Source organism: Podarcis liolepis (assembly GCF_965112155.1).
Source record: "Podarcis liolepis genome assembly, chromosome: 6".
Taxonomy (NCBI): domain Eukaryota; kingdom Metazoa; phylum Chordata; class Lepidosauria; order Squamata; family Lacertidae; genus Podarcis; species Podarcis liolepis.
In genome coordinates this window covers 34425018-34444272 of record NC_139559.1, presented here as the reverse complement: position 1 = coordinate 34444272, position 19255 = coordinate 34425018, and the positions used below count along the sequence as shown (strand labels likewise).

Below are 19255 nucleotides of genomic sequence, written 5' to 3'. Positions count from 1 at the left end.
GCTAGTATCTTTGTGACATTTTGGTTTATCTAATCTAATAGACATCATATTGCATTGTTCCCAGTGGAATATTGGTACCTGCTTTTGTTTAGCAAATGTAACTGATACCAAGTCATTTAAAGAGGCACCATTTATTGCTTAAATGAAAGAAAACGTGAATGGAATTGGAAGTAGACTACTTTCATTTGAAAAGAATGTGTTTTTGTTCAAATACAGAGAAATCTGAAGTTGGATTTATTCCCCAGCAACAGACTTCTCAAGCTACTCCCAAATTTTGGCTGACAAGAACTGAACTCTCTCAACCCTAATATACTGCAGGGAAGAAATGTTTTAAAGCACCATTGTGGAGAGGTACTGTAGACTCATCCCCTGTATGTTCTAAGCATACAAACCTAATCTGCCCACCCCTGCTTTACAGCACGACAACGATATGTACATCTTAATGTTGTGCACCAGGATCTGACTGAAGCCCAGATCACAAACTGAATTGGGCAGATCTGGGCTTTGACTATTTGGTTGAGACTGCCATGGGTCTAGTCTGCCCACCCATAGTGAATTGGGGCGATCTCAGAAAGTGGAGTGGTCAGGTGGGTAGTGGAAGAGGAAAGGGGAAGGCAAGCAGCCTCTGCAAGATTAAAGAGCCGCGTGACAATTTGCAAAAGGGCTTTCAACTTGTTGCCACATTGCACTTTGAATTGAACCTGCCAGTTTCCAGTATAACCTTACCAACTAAGGAACAAAGTGCAATCCTACTGGCTGCAGGCATTTGCATTCCCTGCAGAGGTGGTGTTGGTGAAGCACACTGCAGTAATTAACTCTCTGCTCACCTGCTGCTGAGTGGAAGGTTCAGTCCTGCTCTCTACAGTGTGGTCAGCAGAGCAGGGGAAAGGAAATGCTGTGTTTCCTTGTCTTCCCACTCCTGGGCACATTTAATAGTTAAAATCCTGATTGTACATGAGGGCTGGTCCCCAAATCCATTTGCAGGCTAGATCTAGTTGGGGCCTAGCAGCAGACCAGGAGTACACACAGCCCTAGGACACATGCACAAGAAATGACTGCATTGAGGTGGTGTGTAAAGTTTCTAATGCAATTGCATGACAAGCTTAAGATCAGCTTGCCTGTTTAGCAATGCAAATTATTGAGGTGGGGAATGCAAACACAGTGTTGTGTGAAAGTTTGATTTCAGCATACCAGTGAGAAAGGTTTCCTGGCAAATTTTAATCTGAATACGTGCCCTAAATTAATGACAACAAATCTGAGATATTTGAATAGAGTGAGTGAGTGCGTTTGTATGTATGCATGAAGAACATCTTTAATTTTACATGTTGCATAAATCTCAAGATTCTGTCTCATAGTCCAAAATGTTTGAACTGAAATCTTTGATACTTTTTTTTTTTTTAAGTGCAATCAGTGTGGTTTTAAGTGTTATCTTTTAAAAACCCAATGCTTTCCTTGAAATTATTCTAATTCTACTTAGGCACGGCAATTTCAATTCCAGTTACCAGTGTGACTGGTATGACATCCATTTCACTGTGGGATGTGTAGAAGAGACCCCCCTGCCTGGGGAAAAAAAACACTGTTCCTTGCCAACCTGTGCTCAGCATGTGACCTCATACCATCCAAGGACATGTGCTCTGTACCAGTGAAACCCTTTCCAGTAGGATACAACACTTCATTGAGCCAGATATCCTTACAGGGGCTGGACAAAGTGTCTAGAATGGCCTGAGAATACAGAAGTTAGTCAACTCTGATCTATACCACATGGGGTATATTTTGCGACTAGGAATAGTCTTAATGAAGGAGTTACAAGATTGAGGCAGTTTTTCAAAATCAGTAAAACTTTATTCTATTTCCATTCTTCGCCATTAACAGAAAAATTGGAGAAAGCAATGTTTGTTTTACAAAGATAATGCATCTCCCAGAGAAGAAAAACCCTAAATTGAGAATAGAGGTAACATGGGAAAAAAACACAGTACTGCCCTCTATTCAAAGAAAATAACTCCTGATCTTTTTGGTTAAAGTAATACTTAGACCAATCATTTAGTTTGCTCGCTTGATAAAGTGTGGCTGAGGAAGGGGAGGGAGGGGAGAGAAGGGGCCTGGAGGGAGAAAAAAAAAAGCACACAGACATCAACTATTTCACCTTGATGAAAGTCTCAATACAGCTATGGAAAGCCTAAGTATTCTTTTACAGTACACTGGGTGCTGGCTGCAAAAAAAAAAAAAAAAATGTATTCACTTCAGGCACAACTTTTTAAATTTTTTATTCAGTAAAATAAACTGGGTTTAGAAGCTGCAGTGTTCTAAGCAGCAGCAAATTTGTGCATTGTTTTAAATATCTTTAAGTTATCACACTGATGGCACACCTCATCCTTATGAAATTCTGCACTGTGCATGCTAATTGAAGATAATTACAAAAACTATCAAGTCTACTCTGGAAGATACTTTCAATGTGATCTAGGAGATAACGTTGCTTGCTATATGGACTTTAGTTTAAATGAGACATACAAAACATTTTAACATTTGGCCATCAACTTAAGGAACTGGTTTGAGTGCTCATACAGGATTCTATATAAACAGTTGGTATATTCATCCTCATATGGTCCTCAAAACTAGAGCAGAATGAACAGGAACTTAACCTCTCCTGTCTTAAGAGAGAGTAAAGCAACTGAAAGCTAAGGCATTGTAACACCTTGGCAAGATGTGAATTAAGGAAATATATATATAGATAAAGATATATGTATATCCTTTCAGTGCAGAATTTCATAAGGTCTACCAGAGTAGAACTGTCTATAATGTTTACTTAAAGAGGCAAAGTAGATTTGCAGTTACCAGTTGCGTTAAATGCACCATTCAAAAAGCTTCTAACACGTGATACTATAAGGCGCCACCTTAGGTTCTCCAGGATGCAACTGTGCATATTTTAAAACTGTTTCATAAATTTATTTTTAAACATAACATGAGGAAGGTGTTAAAACTGGTGTAATAGCTCTTTAGAATTTGGAAGGGATGAATATGGGGATATTCAGTACCCTTCACCAGACCCCACCACTTGCTCCAACATAGTTATTTGCTTTGAGACCAGTTAGTCGATAACACCAGCTTGACGAATCTTTCTTTCTGCACCAAATCCCTGTAAATAGTGAAGTAACTGAATGAGTTTAAATTGGAACTTGAAATCATGAATAAGGAAAGTAAAGAGAGCTGCAAGCAGTCGCATATAATCAATATTGCTACTGAGCATATTAGAAGGAAATCCTTTATTCATTTTCATAACATGCTCTCCTCCACTGCCATCTGTCCACACCCAATCACGCCACATGCCCCCTTGATGCTATTCCATCTCTTGTGCTATCACTCCTTATTAACCTGTCTCTACCATGTTTAAACATCCTATTTTCTAAAAATAGAAACCTCCACTGACTTAACCTCAACTTCTAATTGCCAGCTGCTTGCTCCTTCCCCCCTTTGCTCCAAACTCATGGGCATTGTTTATTCGTGCAATCTTGCCTTCCTTCCTTCCAGTTCTATTCTTGACTCCACTGACTGCTTTTGCTAGAAATAACACATCATATTTTGCTAAAAAACCTAAAGATGTGTGAAGTGCCCTTGTCCTCTTGAACTAGATCCCTTTAGCACAGAGGAGTTTTTCCACAATTTACACAACACTTAGTCCCCTCACCAACCCTGAAGACTACTCTACACAATATTCCCCAAATCTCTTTACTGGCATCCTTTAAAAAAATAAATAAATCAGCAGAGGCTCCACATCTTTACCGTTAAAACTCTCCAGTTTTACCAAGTCTTTTTAGCCCTTGGTCTGCCAGTTACATCCCTGCTAATGACAGCACTTTCTTATAGAATGCTCTGCAATCTGACAGTCTCTCGGTCTTCTAAGATAACTTAAACATTTAGTATCTCTTCTCTCCCATCAAATCCCTCTTTTTTCAAAGGGTTTTTGGCTGACCCATTACCTACATTCTCGTATGTAAGTAAATCTTCTCACACATTCATGTACTCCTACCATTTTCTATCCCCCTCTTTCGTTTATTTTGGAATTACACTCACTAGAGAAGAGGTGCTCTAAAATCTTGCACTGTGTTCCAGTTTATCATTTAAGTCCTTTGTACTTCCATGTTCAACTCACAATCTCAGCAACCTAAGAAATCCAGCATCCTGTCTCAACTGCCTTTGGGAAAAATTGAGTTCCTAAAGTATTTTTATGTCCTTCCATCTTTTGCTGATGATTAACATTTACTAGAATTCCTACTAATTAAAAGGAAGTTGCTTGGCTTCTTATCCAGTATGTCACAGAAGCGGAAATCCCAGTGTTATGACCACACATCAGGCAAATATCCTAGAACATACCTTTGAATTATCCGGTCCCCTTGGCTGACGAAGAACAGTTAGACGAGGAGCGCTGGCATCATCCAAAGTAATGCTCTTTAAGCGATTAACAAGTCTATCAGGACGTGGAGCAGCTATGGCCTTAGCACCTTCACTGTTGATAGAAACAAACTAAATCATATGGGGAAACATGTAGATGTGTATTTTAATGTTTTGTTGTGGTTTTTTTTAAAGAGAGAAAAAGCCAACTTTCTACTATAACAGCATTCATGCTGGTTATTAGTATCTTTTTCCACACTGCCCTGGGATAACTGTTTAATTTTGAAGGGGAATTCAGTTCAAGATATATGGACATCCTACAATGATAAATGTAGTTTTGATGTTGGATAAAATTCCATTATCAAAATGCATCCTAACAGGTAGATGCATTCCTGCAGTAATATTATGCTCATGGTAGTAATCATGGCATGCATGAAAGTTTCACTGAGTTAAGACTGCAGCTTTAATAGATATAAGTGTGCTTCTGGACTGCCAGTTTCTTTAGCACTCTGGCATGTAGACAATGCTCAACTATTATTCATCTGTATTTGCACATTTCTCATTAGACACTAGTACTGAACAGTCCCCTCACTAAGTAAGTTGTGGACCAATGCAGGGGGCTCCAAATTAGGTAAAGGGAATCCCTGAGAATGTTTCTCCCACCCAAAGACCCACATCTCTCTCAAATCTAGATAAAATCTCAGACTGTATGTGCAGTCTGAGGATTCCAAGAGGCAAAGGAGGGGAATGAGCATACACACAAAGTGAAAGAGAAGATAAGCTGTTTGGAATGCAAGTGAGCTTTCTACTGAGCCAACCCCCAGAAGTCATAAACCATGTGAAAGCCTTTCATCAACTATGATTACAAAGTGGAAATATGTTAGAATTTGAAATGCCTATCTTCTGTTTCTGCACACATGCAAAGCAAAGCTAACAGTAATGGGAATGCAGGAAGCAAGAAAATGTGAGAAAAACAGGATTACAAAAACATGAAGTACAACAAAAAAGTGCAAGAAATCCACAGCATAAGTTGGAGACATGAAAGTGCCAAGAAAAGCACAATGAAAGAAATACTGCAGGTAATAAATGAAATACAATTTTGTGCTAAGAATGACAATTGGAATGGTAGAATAAGATCAAAATGTTTTGAAGTGGTTCCACTGATACTAATACTACAACCTTTAGGGCAAGTATAACTGCGCTTCAGCCTTAATGTTAAAAAACAAACAAACCACCAATGATAACTGAATTATGGGGTAAGAAAGAACCGAGAAGGAAAACAGTAATGAAACTATAGTGATTTTTGTGCACACAATGGTTTGTGTCCAAATGCAAGTACAGGCAGGGACCACTTAAGGCGTGCCCGACATATGACTGACTGTGCACGCACACATTGCGCTGAAGCCAGAAGTGACCCCAAAAGTCACAAAAAGGGGTGGAATGGGGTGTTTGAATTTTAAAAAAAGGTTTCAAATGCACATGAATTAACTTAAAACACACAGTGCCTTGGAACGTAACCCCCATGTAAACTGGGAGTTGCCTGTAGAAGACTGTTCACAAAACCTGGCTTTCCCAACCCTCCCCATGACTACAGCATATAGGGAGCTTTGCTGTCACAAGATGGCCACACCCAATTTCTGGTTTTCCCATTGCTGCCCCTATATGCTGCACCCCAGACCTCTCCTCAGAGTCCCAATCCCCTGCACCTTTTTTGGGGGGGGGGGGATGAAGGAAGTTGAAATACAAAAAAGAGGACAGGTAAGTCATGTTGTATGAGTGATCATGTGTTCACAAAACATTAGGATTGCAACCCATTATGTTTCGCAGATCCAAAAAACATGGGAGAATAGGATGTTAAAGAGCTGATAGAACAAAATACATAAAGAGTAACTACACAAGGAATTAATACATTTAGGAAATGCTCCTTGCACAGTATCTGGAGTACTGATGATTTTTTTAAAGGTTTTGGAAATGAGTGGCACAGTAGTATTTCAAGCTTTACAAATGTGTAAAATGAGTTCCTGAAAGGAACAGATGAAGAAATAGAACATTAAAAGTTTATTAACGAACAGAGGGGAAAACCCAAACAGATGTATGTTGAATGCTAAATAAATCAGCTCATGAAAGACATCTTTGATGTGGCACTACTGGGCTATAACTATCAGCTCTTGCCAACATGGCTGTGCCGGCAGAGGCTGATGACAGCTATCTAGTCCAAAACATCTGGAGTGCACTGAGTTGGGGAAGGCTGCTATAAATGAAGAGAATCAATAAACCGAGTATGTATAACCTGTTTGGTCAAGGTAGGACAATTTCCTCCTCTTCTTTCCCAATTTTTCCTTTTAAACCAACACCCTCAACATTAACTCATCCCATGTGGTACAAAGAAGGGAAAGAAGGGCCACTGAAAGGCCCCTATACACAAAGCTTAATAGATTTTCAACAATTTGTTCATCAGCAGCTACTTTCAAGATTCCAACTTGAGGCAGCTCAAGGATGTCTGCCAATTTCCTATGAAGAAATCAGATCAGGATTGCTTGGTTCCCCCCCCCCCCCGCAAGAGAGTAAGGTAAATTAGTATCTTTTGCTTACCTAACACGCCACACATTACAGGCACTGCATTTCCCTGTGCGTTGATTGAGGATGACTGAAAACTCTACTTCGTCACCAGCCTGCAGTTCCACACCATCCTGAACTTCTTTCACGTGAAAAAAGAGCTTTTTGCTGTCACCCACTTCATAGTTTATGAAACCAAACTGAAAAAGGAATGGAAATTGTCTTATCAATTGCACAACATGAGCAATCAAATTGTTTACAAGTAGGACTGAAATTTATTTAGAGACAGCACATAATTTAGACTATTTAGGGTGGTATCCAATGATAGTCATACTCAAAGTAGACCCACTGAAATAAATGGATTCTACTATCATCTTAAACGTTTCCTGACAAAAGGGGATGCAGACCTCATTTTTGGAAAAACATTTTAACCCTGCCCAATAAGATACTAAAAGAGAAAACATTTGTAACAGGTCTCTCCATGATCAATATTATTTTCATACTTCCTGGCTTCTATCAAGATTCAAGAACTGTAATCTTGTCTTTTACACCCAAATGAAAGTTATAAATTCAGCTAATTCAACTGCTTGAAGGTCAAACTTGGGGCCTTCAAAATCTAGCTGGGTGCAAAAGAACAAGAATGCTATATTCCAATAATTTCCTTCCAGGATTTAAACAGAGGAGGCCCTAATGCAGAAAAATCACACAAACAGCAAAGACATGGCTTGCATCTCAAGAAGTCCTCTCACCTGATCTTTCACACATTCCACGGTGGCTCTGCGGAAAGGTGTAATGTTACAAGCCATTGTTTGTCCATTTTGACCAAGGACACAGAGCTGGAACTTTACGGTTTCTCCTTTTTGCAGACAGTCCCCCTTGTTTGCCATACCAACAATTCCAAAAGGATAGACTTCACCTTTCATTTCTCCTGGGGAAACAAGCATAACACAAAGACGTGTCATGGTGAAGAATTCTGAAGTAGCAGCTTCCATGTCATTTAGACATCACATTGTAACATGCAAGTCTCACTTAAACCAACTTTTCTAGAAAGATTCATTAGGGTACCAAACCAACTATGGAATTAGATCAGCATACTACTGGAAAGGCACACTACTCACCATCTTCCATGACTTCAATCATTCCCTGGTATTCAGTCTGGGTGGGATCTACACTCCTGAGAGGACGAATTACTTTACCCGTGTAAACAGCTGGATCAGCCTCATCTGTGATGCCATTCACTATAAAACAAGGTCATCCGCATTACAAATGGCAATCTTTCCCAAATAACTTTATGGAGCTTAGCAGAGTCACCCTGTATCAAGTAAAACCTGTCCTACCATGGCTAAAGTTATGGAAATCTAAAAGTGGCAGGTTTGCAAAATGCAAGGGGGTGGGAATGGAATCTAGGTAGAAAGTTAGCCCTTAATACTTTTCCCCTAATATTTGCTATCTGGAAACACAGTAGTACATCACTAGATGTCATGGGAAAGTCTCTGACAGTTCTGAAAACAGAAATTCATCCACATACTGTCAGTACTGGCTTTTCTTCATATGTTTGGGAAGGGCACAAAGTACACCTAACTATGCACTTCACGTTTTCCTTATATATGGAACCTGATGGGATCACATTCCAATGTGCAACTCCCCAAATACATTCTAAGATGTAACACTACATATCTAGCACAGAAGTTTAAATATGCTCACTGGGTAGCTACACTGTCAATTTTTCTACTGCAGTGTTTCCCAATATTGAGTAGTGCAATTCTCCAATTTGTGGCAATTATAGGGTAAAGTCTTTTAGTTCTATATCCTTGCTATTCAGTTTCCAATACAGCGTTCCGAAATATTTTATATCAGAATCTGAAACCCATATGAAGACAGTAAGGTTCCCACACTTCAGTCAAAATACCATATATAGCAAACAACACTTTATAGCAAGGGTAAGGAACCTTTTGGGTTCCATGGGCTAGATCAGGATCAGCCTCACAGACCAAATATGACAGGTGCATGGAGCCAGCCATCTGCCAATCATACATCATTATGATATCATGATTGATTGATTGATTGATTTGTACTCCACACTTGACAAAATCTTTTGTGGGGTTCCCAAGCGAGAAGGTTATGTTTTAAAATGCAATCTTTTTACTGTTTTCACAGCAGCAGTGGTAGTTGCAGCAGCTGCTGTCAACTTATTTACCCCCTTTGTCCTGCTTTTCATGTCAAATATGTGTTAGTTTTATCTAATCCAAAACACTAATAGAACAGGTTTGTAATTAGCCTTGTTTCTAAGCAAGAATTGCCCTCAGGCAACCAAGACAGATCTAATTCTCACTTCTAGTTTTGGGTAATAAACCATTACAGTGGAACAGTCCGAGGCTGGAATTAAGTTCCTGTTTTTCAAACCTGGGATAAATACAACAAGCAGGCATCCACAAAATTGTCAGCACCAAGTACATACCATTTGAGTACCAATATTTGGCTTTAAAAGAAATTTAAAAACAGCTTTACCTGCATGTGTCTTGTTCACTTTCTCTGCACTGACTTTGTTTCCTTTGCCTTTTGATAAGCTGTATTCAACCATATCGCCAAGTTCCAGGCTATCGATATCACCACAGAATTCACTACAAACAATTATAAAGAAATCTTGAGTATGCATAAATGTAACCAAGAATGCCATCCCAACAAATTTACATTTTTAGCAAACCAATACAAATGGGATGATCTTGAGAATCTAATTTATTTTCAAGCATTCACAGTGCAGCAGGCTGCATATCATGTAGAAGACCTCATTTATTAATCAGAGGTCAAATGTTTACTTTATTTAAGAGCCCTATGCAACACCCATAGCATGCCACTATCAATAACATTACAAATGGATCTTCCATGAGTATTTTTTACATCAGCCGTTATTTGTGTAAATCAGAATAAACTTATAAAGTGTGAATATGCAGCATATATAAAGTGGGGGTGCTTATGTCACTAGTATAGGAGCAAAAAACCTATGCCCTCAGCATATGCTGTACAACTCACTAACCTAACTAAGCACAACTACTAGTCAGAGACAATGGGAGATGTAGTCCAGTTTAGAGAGCAATATATCAAAGCTACAGTGGTACCTCTAGTTACAAACTTAATTTGTTCTGGAGGTCCGTTCTTAACCTGAAACTATTCTTAACTAGAGGCGTGCTTTCACTAATGGGGCCTCTTGCTGCTGCTGCGCCGCCGGCACATGATTTCCATTCTCATCCTGGGACAAAGTTCTCAACTCGAGGTAACTCTTCTAGGTTAGAAGAGTTTGTAACTCGAGGCACCACTGTATATCTATTTTGCTATTGCCAGTGACTGAAAGGTCTTTAACTTGTTACACACATACACTGGAATAATATTTTTGATAAGCTTTGTAAAGGTAAAGGGTAAGGGACCTCTGGACAGTTAAGTCCAGTCAAAGGCGACTATGGGGTGTGACGCTCATCTTGCATCATGCAGCCAGCATGACTAAACCGCTTCTGGCGCAGCAGAATACCAATGGGTGTGTCTGTTGCTGTATAGCAGGGATGTCCAACCGGTGGATCGTGATCGACAGGTCGATCCCCGGATGATCATGGTAGATCATGGGATCCTTATCGCTGGCGTTTAGAATCATGTCTCTGTCCCACTCCCTGCTTGGTCTTTCCCTGTGTCGTGTTTAGTGTGTGTTCTTCTGTTAGCGGCTGTGTTGTTGGTGAGCGATTCATTTTAATTATCCACACTCAACAACTCTGAACTCCCTGCCCAAGGGTAGATCACTGCCAGTTTTTTCTCTCTAGGAGTAGATCGCTGTTTCTTGGGAGTTGGACGTCCCTGCTGTATAGCATGAGCCAGACAGAGGCTTGCAGGGCACGCAGGTCTGAGATTATCCATCCCTGCTGCATAGAGCACTCATGTTCCACTTTTTTGGGATTATAGGAAGATTTTTTCACATTAAGGTTAACATGCAGTCTGCGGGGAGCAGACAAAGCATGCTATTCTACCCTGCAAACCAACCAACCAACTCAGTATTAACCATCTGTTCCACAGCAGGACGCACAGGGACTCTTGCTTGCTACTGTGTGCAAAGATCTGGGGATCCAGACACTAATCCAGCACTGGCATTATACAAGTGGAACAATGCTTCTGCCACAGCATCCTAAATCTGCTTGGGGAGCAGTAGTTACAGTCACAAATCCAATTATGAGTCAATGAGTATCTTCTGCTAGCAGGCATTCAACTCAACCCAACTGTTATGGCTAGTGAAGGAAGACTCCACCTGTCTCAGAATTCTGTGCCCTCACTGGAAATTTTCATCCTCCTTCCAGATGTTCTATGTACACCAAAGGAGGTTCCCACTTTTCAGAACCACACTTAAATGAGATGGTAACGGTTTCCATATGGGGAATGCAGCACATGACATCATGATGCAAGAGCTGACCACATGGATCCCCTTCCAATATACAGAGCACCTCCACATTACTGTTAGTAGTCTCAAGGAACAGTCAGTGGTGATGTGGAGACTCCTGTGTGCTGCTGTATGGACCATGTAGAAGCTGCTTCATCTGGCCTGTACCATACCTGATTTAATATGCAACAAACTCTTATACTAATCAACTTGCCTGTAATGGAAGAAAATCTCCTTATCGTGATTGGCTGTTTCAATAAATCCAAAGTTATCCTTTAGAGTTGCCACATATCCTAAAAGCCTTTTTGAACTGTAGTTTCTACCAAGCATTCTTACAGATGTAGCTGTTTGCAACCCAGTTCTCTTCACTTCACAGACTGTAAATTCAACCTATTTGGGAAAAGATATCAGACAAAATAAAATGCCTTCTAGGATTGGGAAGATCGCATGCACTTCTGGAAGTAATCTAATGGGACATTTTGCTTTTTCTCAAAAGTGAAAACAACTTATGGTAGTATTAGCTCTCTTTTGAAAATTCCCTCACTGAGGCTATTCAATTATCAAGGGCTGAAATCAGTACTCTCTTATTATGCCATTTAAAGTTGAACATCAGCAGTCTCATTTGTAGCCAAACAAGAGAAGGAATTCACATACTAATTCACAACAGTCTTTCATAGTGACACCATTGTTTTTTGTTGAGATCTTATTTTTTTAAAAATGTATTACACAAAAGCAGCCTTAAACAAATCTTAATCCAGGGACACAAGATGTTGGTGTAAGGTTCATAGCCTGAATGGTTCTCAACTTCTGAAGAGAGGCCACAACTATGCACCAGTTCTCAGTATACTCTAATAATATTAAGGAGGTAATGAGGTAATAGGGACGCGGGTGGCGCTGTGGGTAAAACCTCAGTGCCTAGGACTTGCCGATCGTATGGTCGGCGGTTCGAATCCCTGCGGCGGGGTGAGCTCCCGTCGTTTGGTCCCAGCTCCTGCCCACCTAGCAGTTCGAAAGCACCCTTAAGTGCAAGTAGATAAATAGGTACCGCTTTACAGCGGGAAGGTAAACGGCGTTTCCGTGTGCTGCGCTGGTGCTGGCTCGCCAGCTGCAGCTTCGTCACGCTGGCCACGTGACCCGGAAGTGTCTTCGGACGGCGGCGGCTCACGGCCTCTAGAGCGAGATGAGCACGCAACCCTAGAGTCGGACATGACTGGCCCTTACGGGCAGGGGTACCTTTACCTTTTTAATGAGGTAATAATTACAAATCAACACAGACAGTGAAAACTGAAAAACCAAGAAGGATCTCTAGAAGTATTTTACCCAATCATGGGCATTCTTACATTTTTAAAAACAGTATGCATATTACCTTATCTCCTATCTGAGGAGAAGTAGATCCTTCCACATCCTTAGCCTGATAGGGAATGGTCAGCTTCTCTCCACAATCATCATAAGCAATTATTCCCTCTTCAGCTTCCTAAAAGTGGGGCAGGGGGAGAGGAAATAAAATATAAAAGGATCAAAACTGAAGGAATTTAACTTTTTCCAATAGACCACAGCCTGACAGTCAATACAAATGTGAACTGGTAGTGTGAACATAGGTATTCAGTGGCAGAAAATATACTAAGTTTTGTAATCATGAAATTCACTAGTTTTGACACAGATGTATTTATATAGGGAAATGCCTCATTTTGAAAAATGATGTATAAACAATCACTATTGGAACTTCAAGAAAGCCTATCCTATCTTTTTATACTTAGTATAAAGTAGTAGTAAGGGAAGTAGTATCAATTAGGTAACTCATGACCAGTTTCTGAAATATATATTACCTAGTTTCCACTGAACAGAGATATTGCTAGCATTAGTGTAATCAGGATTTAATTACAAGCCCTAAACTATTTTAGCAATGAGGAAGATTAATGCAACAGGTATGTTTCAACTAGATACTTGGTATAAGAATAAGTTCATAGCAGAGAGATGCTCTTAAGATTCAGCACCTATGTTTATTTCTACAACCAAAAAGGATCTACATTATGCTTATAGAAAACCCAAACCTTGCAACCACACTAAGTAAATCAGGTTTAGACACACTTGCAAGACCAGCTTTTGTACTTCCATTATCTTGTTGGAATATGTGTGTTTATCCATCTCAAAGGACACATTAAAAATAAAAGTACGGAAACTGTTATCTTCAGCCAGAGAATGTTTATAAATATACTCCTTGTCTAATCTTTATAGAAGTTTTCAGTTATCATTTTACAGAGAAACAGAAGAAAAACCCCAGGCAGTATTACCTTCTCTTTGCCTTTATTTGGACTAGTGGATTTGGCAGAAGTGGCTTCCTTTTCTATAGTGCCCACAAAACGATTATCTGTCTGGGTGTGGAATGAAACAGTGCCTTTTGGAAGTTTCTTAATCCTTATAGCATGATTTCTTTGAGCAGACAGCATATCCTGGAAGAGGAAGGTCATGAAATTGATAAATTGATAACAAGTGACTGAATTCTGCAGCTGATACTGTATTGTTTTATTTTATTTGGCTGTTTTCATTATTAGTTTTATCTCTGCTTTAATTAGTACAGTAAGGAATCTTTAGATCTTATTAGATGAAAGATAACAATGAAGCATAGTAAGTCAGCAAATATAAATAAATGACCTGAAGCAACATGAAGTTGGTAAACTTAAATTGCACAAAATTGTACTTACAGGAACCACAGTAAATTCTACTTCATCTGAAATGTGGAGCTGGTTGCCATCTAGAATTTCACTGAAGTGAAAGAACATGCGGGCATCTCTGTCAACACATTTAATGAAACCAAAGCCATCCCTCATTGCGGCAATCACACCCTGTGGATGCAACACATAGGTCAGTAACTATAGCTGATGAAGAATCCTTAGAGCAGGGACTCCCAAACTTGGGTCTCCAGCTGTTTTTCAGACTACAACTCCCATCATCCCTAGCTAGCAGGACCAGTGGTCAGGGATGATAGGAACTGTAGTCCAAACACAGCTGGAGACCCAAGTTTGGGAAACCCTGCCTTAGAGGATATCTGTCAGGTACAACAGAATATCATCTAGTCCACAATGCTCTAGGCCAGGGGTCAGCAACCTTTTTCAGCCGTGGGCTGGTCCACTGTCCTTCAGACCATGTGGGGGGCTGGACTATTTTTTTTGGGGGGGGGAATGAACGAATTCATATGCCCCACAAATAACCCAGAGATGCATTTTAAATAAAAGGACACATTCTACCCATGTAAAAACACGCTGATTCCTGGACCGTCCGCAGGCCAGATTGAGAAGGCGATTGAGCTGCATCCAGCCCCTGGGCCTTAGGTTGCCTACCCCTGTTCTAGGCATTCTCTCCTTGCCTTAAAAAACAGTTATCAGCCTAATAAGTCAATGAGAGAACTCAAGCCACATGTGAACCAAGTGGAAAATAAATGTTATAAAATAATGACACATCTATGGCAGTAATTTGTGCCCAGCACTCCCCCCCCCCCAGCCAGAAAAACCCTACAATGGAAGAGCATAAAAACCTCATTGACTCAGATAAATGGTAGTTTTTAGGAAAACTCTAAGACAAATCCAGAGCAAGCAGACAATATCTCAGTGAACTGTTTCCTTCCCACAAAGCTTTTTCTTCCTTTTCTCACTCTAATTCCTCAGAAAAAACTGTGAGGCATTATTCATTGAAAATAACTGTATTCTCAGATGGAGGATTCAAAACATTGTGCAACTAGCTGTACAAGTCCCAACATGGCTCTGAACTTGCAAGCCTTTGAGTTAAGCTCAAATTGCTCTCTGAATTTTAACATCAGTTTTTAAGATGCAAAACTCCTTCTGAAAACTGAGATAAAGGTAAGTGGAAAGAGGCAACAGAAGGATTTCAATGCAATTCCTGCTACACATTTCCTTTAAAACGGGATATGTAAAGCAGAAAAAAATTCTCTTTTACAAATGCAAGTTTCATGTACTCCCTTCTCCATGGGAGCAATTCAGCACTGGAATGCCCTCCCATCATCATGCTTATTATTATATTTCTTGGTCACTTATCTAAAAAATAAATGAGTTCCATTTCCTCTCCACTACCAGGACCCCACCCCCCAAATCTGCTCCAGAGGGTTTCCCAACCACCCAGAGGTTGGGAATCTGAGGGTGCACAAGGCCTGGAGGGGACAGGAGAGGATGAGGATGTTCTGTTGTGCCCATGGAAATGTATTTATAATATGTATATAGACATATAGAACTAAAGTTAGAATTCTGTAAAACTGCAGCTCGCCGCATCTTCTATCAAAGGCTTCCTTGAAAAATAATTCCTCACGTAGCCAGGAGAAATACAACATGCTGAAGATTCAGGCAACTTCTCATGACTATTTCAGTGTTCATTGCTACATAAATCTAGCATCATTCTACAGTACCAACAATGATAAATGAGGCAACAGTAATTATATCCTATTTCTCTGTGTAGAACACTTACATCTGAGTAGATCTCTATAGAATTCTCACTGAGTTCGATGGAACATACTATGAAAGTAGACATGGCATGCAGTTTTAATTACTTACCATTTCTCTAGCCTCATTAGTGAGTTGGAAAGTATTGGGAAGAACTTCAATATTAGTGGCTCGTTCCAATTTGTCACGCCGATCTGTTGAAATGTTGAATCTAACGTGGTCTCCTTCCAACAGCGTCACCTTTGATTTTGTATCTTTGTCTCCAAATGGAAGTTCTTTAGGAATCACAAAGTCTACTTTTATACGCCCTGGTAATGGGTCATTCTGATCAGAGTACAAAAGAAAGGCCACATTAGAGCTTTCCTGGATTGTACAGTTTTAAAACATCAACTGAGAGCTGAACAAGTTCCATCTTCCATTGTAGCACCCAAGGATGCCTCTTTCATTAATGATTTCCCCAATTTGTTTCCCTTTACTGAATTTGCTCAGTGTCACAGACTATCAAAGTACTTTAAAATAAACGTTTACAAATAAATTTCTGTACACAGTAATGTAAGATATTTGCTACCTGATTTTTGTTGGGTACTTTTGGAATTACTTTGGTTACTGTTCCCTCAAAGTGTTCAATGCTGATATCTTCAAAAATAACAGTTCCTTGAGGCAAAAGTCTTACATCAGTTGCAACTTCTTTACCCTATAAGCAGAAAATTAAGCCAAATAGTCAGCTGGTTAAGTAGTTACAAGGACCAACAATAGGTCAAACAACATACGAAACTAATGGAGACATTTAAGGAAGTTCCTGCAATGTCATGCATTTACAATTTAAGTTGGAGTTAAGAAATTTGGTCTTACATTTCTGTCTTTGATTGTGAACTCCACATCATCACCAGGCTGTAAGGCTTCTAGGTCACCTTTAAATTCGCTATAGTGAAAGAATATCTCCTTTACAACATCACCTCTTTCAATGAATCCAAAGGCTTCCTAAGAAGAAAATAGGATCGTTAAGTAAAGAGCAAAGAGATGCTATCTTGATCTATATCCGCCTAGCTGGAATAAAACATTTTTTTTGGTGACTAATAGTCATTAGAAAGATCAACAGCTTAAAATGTGCATATAAAAAAACTTTTTAAAGGAGGAATGAGTGAATTATATAAAGCCCAATCTAATGCCTGCTCTCTCAGATGCTAGATCTAACGTTCAATGAGATTTACTCCCAAGCAACCTTACATGAAAGTCCTGTCTCAAAAGTACTAGAATAAGTCTATACACCTTCTCCTCCACACCTACATGGTTCCATAACTGTACAAGTAAATTTCAGAAAGTAGTTAAGTGTTAATTTACCTTCATGGCACAAACTACTCCTTGACACCGAGCCTGTTTCTTTTTCAAAAGCATAATGTTACGAGCACTTACAGCACCAGTACTATGGGAAAAAGTAGATGAAGGTCACACAAGGAAAATATAATTCAATGACTTATCACAATACAGCCAACTACAGAATGATTCTTAAATTCTATGAGTGACTCTAGTTGTGTTTATCTAGGGTTGCCATATTTCAAGAAGTAAAAATTCAGACACCCAAAATTGTTGTTTTTAGGGCTATCGCTTGATAGCTCCACTGCCACTGCCAAGCCCAGGTTGCCTGAGCACGCGCATGCACACACACGCACACACACACACACACACAAAATTAAACCCCAAATCCAGGACATCTGCTTTGAAATGTAAATTTCCCCCCCAAAAGGACATGTCCAGGAATTCCCAGACATATGGAAACCCTACTTTATCCCACCAGAGCAGATTGGGGCGGTTGGGGGGAGGGGGACTAGGAGGGATGAGTTACATGAGTTGGTGCAATACTGGGTCACCTTATAGGTTTAATGTGCTAAATTCTATTCTACAAACTGGAAAGATGTAAATCTCTTTTCGTTATGACCAGGATATTTTAAGATGAAAACATCACACTGCTACAATCTCTTTACTTGAAGTACACATTCACATTTAGGTCTTAAAAAAAAAAGCAAGTTTCCTATTAGATAGCTGTACTTCAGATTATCCATTTGTCTGTGAAAGAAATAGCCAAACTGACTAGCAATTTTAATAACCACTCAAAAATAACGCATCTTCAGAAACTTGATCTGAATGGCCTTTGCAAAGTTTGCTAAGTATACATCAACTCAAGTAGTAACACTAGTTTCTGGAGAACTTTACTACCTTAGAACCAACATGAATTCAGTCATTACAAGGTATCTACTTACTGTTTATTTGTATCAATAATGAAGTTAATTTTATCTCCGGTTTCCAGCTGTACATTTCCTTCAACATCTTCTGGGGTATAAGTTAAGTAGAACACTTCCTGTGAATTAAAATTTGATATCATTAATATTTTGCTATGAGTAGAGAAATTTATAAAGTCCTGGTTAGTTTAAACTTCTGCGTTTCAGAACTTGGGAAGTGTGCAGAATATTTGACGTTTTATTAGCATTTTATGAAACTAAAAAATAGTCACAGTGAAGACATTAGTAAACAGTTAACTCTTCTGCTTCATTTTAACTAGCCATATAATTCTAGACTGAAGTTGTGAAAATATTTCAGAATTACAGTCAAAACATGAAGTCAGATGTTTTCTATTTCAATAAATAAGTTTTTAGCAATTTAAATTTTAACTTTTTAAAGCAAGTACAGTTTTTTCACTGTCTACTCTGGCAAGTATTTTAGTTTAAATCATATTGGAGGATCAGTCAAAAAGTTTAAGTAAATACATAAGTTTTACCCCATTACGTTCGTAGCATACACTCCCTGTTGGACTCTGACCCGGGGCAGCTGGAGACTTACTCTCTAAGTTGTGAGGAACAGCACACACAACCTACCAGTCAAAAAAAAATCCATTGCTAATTATTTCCAGAGGCAGCATTATGCATCAGACTGTTAGTTTTCTATAATACACTTGGGGATGCACTTTACAGGTAACCCACAACAGTATGCCATGCTGCAAAGCTTATATCTTACAGTACTTTTGTTAACTGTAAGAATTGTTCTTGGTTAGGTAAAACCCCAATTTTTACGCGCTTGCCAAAACAAGTGGAAAAAATTAAATTTGAGAAAAATATTTCTATGCAACCAAGGAGAGGCATGCTACACTCAACTCTGCCCTTGTTTGTCTGACCACAGCAGATGCAAATCGCATGCATGGAAAAAGCTTATCATAGCCACTAACTTGTCCATTTATTCGCTCTTCAGGTAAGGTTTCTGTTTTAATCTTCACCAGTTTAATAGCAATCGGTTTTCCAGTTCGCCGGTCAGAAGATACTTCAAATTCAACATCATCTGTAAAGCAATTGAAGTTTTATCAATGACACAGGACCGGTCTAGTAACACTTAACAGGAAAAATTCGCAAGCACAGCTTTAGCTTTCCTCAGGCAATCCTCCCTGTCTCCAAGACTACACAGC

The 19255-nt window shown here is 39.4% G+C and overlaps 1 protein-coding gene and 1 long non-coding RNA gene across 21 annotated transcripts in view; both read right to left on the bottom strand.

Annotated features, from left to right (window-relative positions):
* Positions 1–1820: 1820 nt before the first annotated feature.
* The window catches only part of CSDE1 (cold shock domain containing E1), a 28676-nt gene continuing 11241 nt past the window's right edge, over positions 1821–19255 (bottom strand). For 11 of the 20 annotated variants that reach the window (XM_083508706.1, XM_083508708.1, XM_083508721.1 and 8 more), the window contains 17 exons: positions 19022–19131; positions 18578–18670; positions 18063–18160; positions 17146–17227; positions 16657–16785; positions 16373–16498; positions 15916–16128; positions 14059–14199; positions 13648–13806; positions 12723–12830; positions 11571–11746; positions 9451–9563; positions 8061–8180; positions 7692–7870; positions 6979–7142; positions 4369–4501; positions 1821–3133 (listed from right to left, as the gene is read on the bottom strand). In XM_083508706.1, coding sequence (XP_083364832.1) covers positions 3086–3133; positions 4369–4501; positions 6979–7142; positions 7692–7870; positions 8061–8180; positions 9451–9563; positions 11571–11746; positions 12723–12830; positions 13648–13806; positions 14059–14199; positions 15916–16128; positions 16373–16498; positions 16657–16785; positions 17146–17227; positions 18063–18160; positions 18578–18670; positions 19022–19131 — 2192 coding nt within the window. In that variant the 3' untranslated portion in view covers positions 1821–3085. The remainder of the gene's footprint in view (positions 3134–4368; positions 4502–6978; positions 7143–7691; positions 7871–8060; positions 8181–9450; positions 9564–11570; positions 11747–12722; positions 12831–13647; positions 13807–14058; positions 14200–15915; positions 16129–16372; positions 16499–16656; positions 16786–17145; positions 17228–18062; positions 18161–18577; positions 18671–19021; positions 19132–19255) is intronic. The other 9 variants (XM_083508713.1, XM_083508724.1, XM_083508717.1 and 6 more) reach the window with 1 other exon arrangement.
* On the bottom strand, positions 5848–6196 carry LOC310709329. Its single transcript, XR_014527467.1, has 2 exons — positions 6058–6196; positions 5848–6023 (listed from the first exon to the last, which is right to left on the bottom strand). It is a non-coding gene; the product is annotated as an uncharacterized lncRNA (long non-coding RNA).